The sequence below is a fragment of the Chaetura pelagica genome, unplaced genomic scaffold, assembly GCF_000747805.2.
Source record: "Chaetura pelagica isolate M959 unplaced genomic scaffold, ChaPel_1.0 scaffold94, whole genome shotgun sequence".
In the NCBI taxonomy this organism is placed as follows: domain Eukaryota; kingdom Metazoa; phylum Chordata; class Aves; order Apodiformes; family Apodidae; genus Chaetura; species Chaetura pelagica.
Genome location: NW_009952881.1, coordinates 174452 through 183106, shown reverse-complemented (window position 1 = coordinate 183106; position 8655 = coordinate 174452). Strand labels below are relative to the sequence as shown.

Here is an 8655-nt window from a genome sequence, read left to right as displayed (position 1 = left end):
CACTTGTAAAGTGCTCTTTGGAATTGGATATACTTTATGCTACAAGGTAGTTTGTTGCATTAATAACCACAAAATTGCTATGAAATGCTTGGGCCTTTCAGTTACGCTTGGTAGGAAACAAAGGTATTCACGCCTAGTAAAGAAGAAACAAAATGTATCTTTGTGCAGCTTGTGCAGGTCCATGAAATGACCAAGCAATCAATAGGATACTTCATCTTACAAAAAGCCAGGCTAGACTGTGAATGTTGGCTGTTATTTTAAACACCAGTACTATTTGAGAACCAATTAAATTAATTTGAATATTAAAGTGTAACTTGAAAATTGTTTTAGTCTCTGTGCTAAGTCAGTGCCTGATGGCTTGATATATATTTTTTGCTAAAGTAATTCAATCAGAGAAAAAAGTAAAAGGTATTACTTTAAGGAAAGGTCTTCCCTCAGGTGCAGTATCAAGAACAAGAAAAATCCCAACTATCTGAGCATATAGCAATCTCATAAAATTAGTAGTGTAGGTTACTACAGTAATAAACAGACATTTTCCTCTGGTGAATTATTCCATTATTGCCTTATAAGCCACCTTCTGCAGCATCTGATCCCAGCTCTGACCCACACACCACACTTTTGCTCCAGACTAGCAATTTCTCTGCTCCCCCACTAGCTTCTCAAAGGCAACTCTGGGCCTTTTTTTATCCAAGGGGGATGGAGGAATATATTCTGTAAGAGATTTCACACAGACAAACAAGATAGAGTGATTATCCTTATGGGCCATTCACTCTTCCAGTTGTAAAGGAGAGAGTTCTGCACACAACACATCACATGCCTAGAAAGAAATCAACAGGGGAAAGAAAAGAGTTGCCAAGTGCACCACACTGCTGACAGGGGTGTTAAACTTCCAGCTGCTTGCCCATCTTGCTGAGGGCATCACTGACAATGTCCAGCTCATGACGTAGCTCATTCACCACGCTGGCAATGCTCTTCATGTCTTTCAAGATTTGCACACTTTGAGTATATGGATTGTACTTCACACCAAATGGACGCTTGATGGTTTTTGCAAACTCTCTATTCAAGTAAAAAAAAAAAAAAAAGTTACTTACAAAACAGAAAGGCATCCTTTGTATGCAACCAGTATCAATAACCACTTTTCTAAACTAGTTTCTTAAAAAAAACAACTGTAGTTTTATATAGTTCATCATCTTTCCCAACCAATACACAAAAGACCAAGCAAATACTTAAGCTCAGTTTTCTAGCCCCATGAGAGATAATTATAAAATTGTTATAAGAATAGAAGTGTTTGGTGCTGCTACTGAGATAGGCATGAAAACAAACCTGCTTTTATAAAACAGAGAAAAAAATCTGTAAATCTGTACCTCATCTTTTCCTTTGCTTCTTCAAAAGTTTCAGAAACAAAGTAAACCTCCTGGAAAGTTGTAATGAGGCATTCTTGCTTGCAGGTGGTCTTTGGATCAAAAGGCTTGACTTTAGCACTGCCAGAGAGCGAGTGCTGGTCATATAGTGTGTTAAGTGTCAGAAGAACATCAGCACCAAAATAATCCACGAGGAAGATTACATGAGATAAAGTGAATAAAAAAAAAAAAAATAAGACAATATTTAGTGCACTGCTTCTTTAATAGTTTTATCTGCAGATGAACAGTGGTTAAAGCTAAACAAACAGAATAACTATAAACAGTCATATTCTGCCAATCTGGGTCAAAAAAGGGAGTCCTCAGACAGGCTCATGCATAAACAAGGCCAATATTATCAGAATCTGGTTAAACCAGCAGAGCATTATTATGAAAACAGTTACTTGGAACCTAATGTTTGGTGAGGCCACACCTCAAATACTGTGTCCAGTTTTGGGCACCTCAATACAAGAAAGACATTGAGGTGCTGAAGCATGTCCAGAGAAGGGCAATGAAGCTGGTGAAGGGCTTTGAGAATAAGTCTTATGAGGAGCAGCTGAGGGAACTGGAGCTGTTTAGTCTGAAGAAGAGGAGGCTGAGCAGAGACTTTGATCACCCTCTACAACTACCTGAAAGGACATTATGAAGAGGTAGGTGCTGGTCTCTTCTCACAAATAACTGGTGGTAGAATAAGAGGGAATAGCCTCAAGCTGTGCCAAGGGAGGTTTAGACTGGACATTAGGAAGAACTTCTTCACTGAAAGGGTTGTCAGATATTGGAACATGCTGCCCAGGCAGGTGATAGAATCACCATCCCTGAATGTCACCTAGATGTGGCACTTGGAGATATGGCTTAGTGCTGGACTTGGTAGAGTAGGGTTAATAGTTGGACTCAATGATCTTAGAGGTCTTTTCTAACCTAAGTGATTCTGTTAAGAAATACCAGTCATTTAATGCTTCCTGCAAAAGACATGGGAGCTCCTCAGCATATATCCAAAAGCAGATTGTCTAGGTAGGTATATAGTTTCCCAAAGAAAGATTTTTAGAATTACACTTTGTAAAAAGCAGGGCAACAGTGACAATAATAATCAAGCACAAAGAAAAGAGGTAAATAAGCAGTAGATATTCTTACCTTGAGCTCACTAATTGAAGAGAGCAAGCCAGCCCCATAAACTCGTAGCTGTCCCTCTTGCTTGCACAAGCCAAACTCTACAGTGAAGAAATAGCACTGAAATAGAGATGGGAGTAAAATAATTCAGTCTTCAGCAAAGATGCTGTGATGAACTATACAAGCACACTTCTATTTGTAGGGAGTGTCAAACAGCTGCAACTATCAGTCATCATTTGGTTATCCTTGTCAAACATTTAAAGAGGAAGGGGGCAAGAAAGGAAGGGTGAAGAACCACAGGATTGCATGTTTCTCATAAGAAAGATTTATATTATAGATCACCCAACTAGGCTAGAAGCTGTTAACATCAGTAGTAACACTGAGATGTAAATCTGTTTTGAAAAATATTGTCATGATTTGACAGCTTCAGCTTAAAAGAACACTAGCTGTGAGTGAAAACATCAGTTCACTACAGTTTGTTTCTCATTTGCTTAATGGCCTGTAACACTAAAGATGTTTAGTTTGCTGGATTTCATTCTGCCAGTTCCTCTGAGGAGGAATGCTGTGAGCTCACTAATTGAAGAGAGCAAGCCAGCCCCATAAACTCGTAGCTGTCCCTCTTGCTTGCACAAGCCAAACTCTACAGTGAAGAAATAGCACTGAAATAGAGATGGGAGTAAAATAATTCAGTCTTCAGCAAAGATGCTGTGATGAACTATACAAGCACACTTCTATTTGTAGGGAGTGTCAAACAGCTGCAACTATCAGTCATCATTTGGTTATCCTTGTCAAACATTTAAAGAGGAAGGGGGCAAGAAAGGAAGGGTGAAGAACCACAGGATTGCATGTTTCTCATAAGAAAGATTTATATTATAGATCACCCAACTAGGCTAGAAGCTGTTAACATCAGTAGTAACACTGAGATGTAAATCTGTTTTGAAAAATATTGTCATGATTTGACAGCTTCAGCTTAAAAGAACACTAGCTGTGAGTGAAAACATCAGTTCACTACAGTTTGTTTCTCATTTGCTTAATGGCCTGTAACATTAAAGATGTTTAGTTTGCTGGATTTCAGAGTTTCTGCCAGTTCCTCTGAGGAGGAATGCTATTTTCATAGATGGCTTAAGTCTGCTCCCACTGAAGGTAGTAGAAATGTTACTACTAGATACACTATGTGTGTGGGGGGGGGAAGAAGCAAACCAATTGTTTCATAACTGGCATAAATTATCTTTCATTTAAATTTTCATTTACATCTTAGAAACATTTTTGCCAAAGAATCCAGCAACTAATACCGAGGAAATAAATGTATATTATTTTAATTTCTCGGCTGAAAAAATAATGCTAGTGCTCTCCATATTCCATGAAAACACCATACAATTTAAATTAATTCTACACATTGAAGAAATGGGTTACTTTTAAAATAATTTTATCATGTTCCCAGAGTAAAAAGATTTTGTTTGGAAGAAAGAAATAATGGAATTTCAACCTGGAAGAAGTAATCTACCACCAGAAGTTGTGTCCTTACTTGACAGCCAAGTGAAGAAAAATACCAAGTCTTATCAACATTAAATGTATTTTTTTCCTAGGATGGAAAATTCCTATATGCTCTAAAAGCCAAGAAGCAGTGCAACACATAGGTCTAAGCAGCTGGTATGGATAATGTTGATGTGATGCTCCAAACTTATTCCATGGAGTGGGATCAGCATAGTAAAGCTTTTAGTGGGATCACCAGGCACTGAAACACTCACCGTTGCCAGTTTTTGCACAGCCTCATCTGATGCCCCTAGTGATGCAAGACCAATTTCCTGGGAGAACTGAGCAAAACTGGGTTCAGCCAAAAGAGGGACATGGCCTAGGAGCTCATGGCAGGTATCACTGGAAAAAGAAACAAAACAAGAAAACTCAGGATCTGCCTTTGTAGTAGAGTGAAAAAGTAGCACCACTGAACAGACACAATGTCCTATGTTATACTATTTAATATCCAAAAGATAGAAAAGTTTCAATCATGATTAGCTAAAAGCAATTGAGCAGGTCATACCAGCTCTACATAAGTACATAAACTCAGATTTTCAAATGAAGCTGATCTGAGCTCCACATGAGGCAACTGAATATTAAACTAATAACATGTTGTACTTTTAAAAATCCCATAGTTATGAAGGTGGCACTTGAACATGCTGAAACTTCATTAGTCAGCATGAAGGCTGAGTCTTCAGCACCTTAAAAAGGTAAGTTCCCTCACTGATGGTCCTGAACAGCTTTTAAGCAGCTTTGATCTGGGCAGAGAGATTCAAAGCTCTTACTCAAATTCTACCCCAAGATTAAGTGACTCACGGCTCTGGTGTATAGAGGGGGTCCGAGCTGTGTCTAACATACTGAGTGCAGTGAAAAACTCTGAATGCTAATCCTGCCAGGAAGTCTCTGGGCGATAAATATCCAGCAACAGGGCGAATGGTGAAACCTGTGCGCTCTGAAAAGGAATGGAGACATCGTACATTAGTTCAAATGTGGTAAAAGTCACTGCCCTATCTTGGCTCAAGAGCACAGGGAAAAGTTAGGCATGATTAGAAAAAACGGACCTAAGCCTGAGAATGGCAAACATGGAGTAAGAATATCCCTACCTCTGTATAGGTGGATTTCCTACTATTTCATGTCTCAAGGCAACAAAGTGCAGCTTCCTACTTCTTTGGCCAATCCTAACAGTCTCTTCAGAGGTAGCATTGCCCCTCAGGTGTCACTGTATGTATTCAAGACACAATACATTGAAACACAGATAGCCAAAAGGCCTCTTAAAGGACCAGAATGAATACAAGCAAAAGTGACCATGGATGTTTTCTTGTGCCCACAAAATAGCAATGTGATTTGCAATGGACCTTATTTCCTTTTTGTGAACAACAACCAGCACATTACCTTTCAGGAAGCGGGAGACATCTTCCAGCTGGGGGATATTGTCTTCCCTGTACCCACAGTATTTGGTGAGCAAGGGTAAGTTTTTAAGGTACTCTCTGCAGGCATGAGTTGGGTAAAGTTTGTTAAGCTCTCGGTACACAGTTCCCCAAGTCTTGATCTCCTCCTCAGTGAATTCAATCTTGGGAATTGGGTCACCACTAAAAGGAGAAGAGGAAGAAAGGACATTCTTTGTTAAATGGCTAATAACAGGTGATTCATTTACCTACTACTAATTTAACATCTATATGGCTGTGATACCCAGCCAGGGTGCATTAGGCACTGTCAAATACACAGTGAGATCTGGTATATGTCCAGGACAGCTTATAGTCTAAGGGATTGCTCTCTTTTTCACAGAAATCAGCTACCATGAACTTTTGCATTAACTGAAAGCTTCAGTTCTGCAAAGTTTCTTAGAAGCTTAATGCAGAGAGTAACATATAAAATAGCTGCAAAACCTTTACAGCTTCAGGAGATGCGAACAGATCATTTTTCCTGTTTGACTTCACTGTCTGAAATTACTTTCCATTATCATTTTGATTTGGTTTAGAATAAGAGAACATACACGACGTGCAAGCAGCTAGATATACATACTAGGTAAAAATTATACTGTTCTGCAAAGGAGATAACTGTCAACCTATTATTTCTAGTCCATCTCTTCTATTTAGCACTTAACATCTTGATTTAAGTGGATTATAGCAAGAGTGTCACCTAAAGGCCACTGAAAGCAATGGGAGTGTTACCCTGATCTTCCACTGCCAGCCAGGTAACCAGTATGACAGGTGCTTTCCCAAAGGAATCTCTGTTAACAGCACATTAACAGTAACCAGCTCTGTACTGTGGTAACCAGTTGCTTTAACACTCAGTTCTCAATACACCATTTCTTGGTCGTTTCCAATTGAGGAACTGGGCACCTAAATTCAAGCAGGCAACAGCAGCACAAAAGAAAGAATTTTCAACACTGGGCTATGAAGCTCCTACTCCTTTGAGAGCTCCTTCCCCAAACAGCATCTCTAAAGACAGAAGCTCTTCAAGTCTCTTTTAATGGAAAACTTATTTTCTACACATCACATGCACTAGTGTGAACCAGAAAACTCAAGTATTAACGTTTGCCCAGAGACTTCATGGGCTACATACTGGGTTTTGTCTCCCCTCCCTCTTCTTCTCAAAGGAGACCAGTCTGCCATAACTGAGTCAGTAAGTCCTGGCACAAGCTGTGCAACATGCTCTGTTCACCCCCTTTGCTTGTTGCACCTGTTTCTGGAGTAGCTGGGAGTGACCACAGAGCCCAAGCACCCCACACCACACCGCAGGAAGCCCATGCCAACATTGCTGCCCATCTGAGGATCAGCCCTGCCACAGGTGCCATCAGTGGCTGAGCAACCACAAGATGATCCTCACCACCATCAGAGGCCCAGGGGGCTGGAAGATGGCCTAGATATATCTTTTAATCTTGTCTTACATCTCCTTTCATTTTGCCCCTCCAGCTCTGATTCCCAAGCCAAGCATATCTCAGTGAGATCTGAGTCCAGGGAAGGTGAGCTCCTGCCAGTCCACTTCACTATTATTTCTAGGCACCCAGAAGGCTTATTGTGGAAGCAGTTGTGCTTACTATTTGTAGCTCATAGCCAGGTCTGCAAAATACTTTCGCCTCTTGCGATAGACGTTGTCTTTGAAACCCTGGTGAGGAAAAAAAAGTTAAATTACTTTCCAATCTGCAGTAAATAAATTCATTTAAAACAAGACACTTGAAAATTCTTTGGTTGGAAAATACAAAAGTATGCAGCGTAAGAATGAGAGGACAGGGCAGGAACATCATAGCTGTAGATGGAAAAGTTTAATAACTGAACTAAGCAAATACTCCAAAGGGTCAGAGGTTTTATAGATGCAACTATATATTCAGCAGATGAGTATTCATTTTAGTATTTATACAAACTTCCTTACTTGCTTGATTATTCTAAATTACCGAACTAACTGCCTGTTTGCACTGCTCAAGTACCACTTTGTTTGCTCCATTTATAGTAAGGAAAAAAGAAAGAGGAACTAAGTCTGCCTCAAAACATCTTTTTCCTTTTTTTTTTTTTTTACATTTATATGCAACCATACAGGGCCCAGACCTGGAGTTCTCACATGAATAAGCCTGCAGAAAAGCACAGGAGCTGAAGGCAGTGACAGCCTTGCCTGAACTAGGAAAAAGACAAGAAACTCCCAAGAGAAGGTGCTGAGACCCACAGAGGCGCCATTGAGGGGAAGGAGAGGGAGGAGGAAAACCAATTTTTTTTGAAGTAAGCTCCACAAAGTACATTTTTACTAAAGATTGGGCATGGGAGGAAGAAATACTTACTGGATGGTCAGCATCCAAATCAGACCCGTACATCAGCACTCTGTTTGCACACTTATCCAAATCTGAGATCTTCTTTGGAAACCAGGGAACATTCTCCATGTCTAGGGAACACATGGAATCCACAAAGTTATTAATAACGCCACGCATGCTGAGGGAGGAAATGCTACTTTCAACTATGGCTACGGCGGTTACAAGCGAAATCTATAAATTAAAAGGGTCACGAATAAGACAAGGGAATTCACTGCCTATCTAGCACCAGCCTACAGCTCACACTTCCTCATCTGTCACTGCCAATTTGCCTACAGAGCACAGCCAGCTCCAAAGTGTCCAGGGAAGGAAACAGTTAATATGGTTTTATGTGGCCCTTAACTATTATTACTGTCAATTTAGAGTAGGATCTAGAGGCTCTGGCTGAGACAAGGCTTCCTTGTGTACACTGCTGCGTGAAGCTTCTAGGGTACAAAGTGTGCAGAGGAGCAGCCAAGTGATTTGCCTGTGGTCTCTGGGCAGGGTGGCAGCAGGTTTGAATCCTCCCATCCTGCTTTACTGACCATGGGAAATAAACATTGCTCTGTAGTTAAGTACATCAGAAACACCCAGCTTTGCTCAGGGGTCTGTAGGGGAAGAGGAGGAGGCCCTGCAGCCTTAGAGGGATACACCATCACAGTTGTGCTACTAACTTTTTTTTCTTTTAGCCAAAGACAGCTTATAACCAAGATCTTGGCAGAGCAGTCAATACACTGTTTTTTCTGCCCTGATGCTCTCCAGTTTTCTTTAAAAGGGCAGGAGGAATGTTAGATTGAAATTCCCCTTACTTAGAGCTAAAGTAAGCTGTTTTTATCCAAGAGTCACCTGCTCTCACTT

At 40.4% G+C, this 8655-nt stretch overlaps 1 protein-coding gene across 1 annotated transcript in view; it reads right to left on the bottom strand.

The window, feature by feature from the left end:
- Positions 1 to 881: 881 nt before the first annotated feature.
- The window catches only part of TPH1 (tryptophan hydroxylase 1), a 10655-nt gene continuing 2881 nt past the window's right edge, over positions 882 to 8655 (bottom strand). The window contains exons 3-10 of the mRNA XM_009995387.1: positions 7792 to 7892; positions 7060 to 7127; positions 5412 to 5608; positions 4836 to 4971; positions 4253 to 4379; positions 2529 to 2624; positions 1365 to 1498; positions 882 to 1056 (exon numbers count right to left, since the gene is read on the bottom strand). Coding sequence (XP_009993689.1) covers positions 882 to 1056; positions 1365 to 1498; positions 2529 to 2624; positions 4253 to 4379; positions 4836 to 4971; positions 5412 to 5608; positions 7060 to 7127; positions 7792 to 7892 — 1034 coding nt within the window. The remainder of the gene's footprint in view (positions 1057 to 1364; positions 1499 to 2528; positions 2625 to 4252; positions 4380 to 4835; positions 4972 to 5411; positions 5609 to 7059; positions 7128 to 7791; positions 7893 to 8655) is intronic.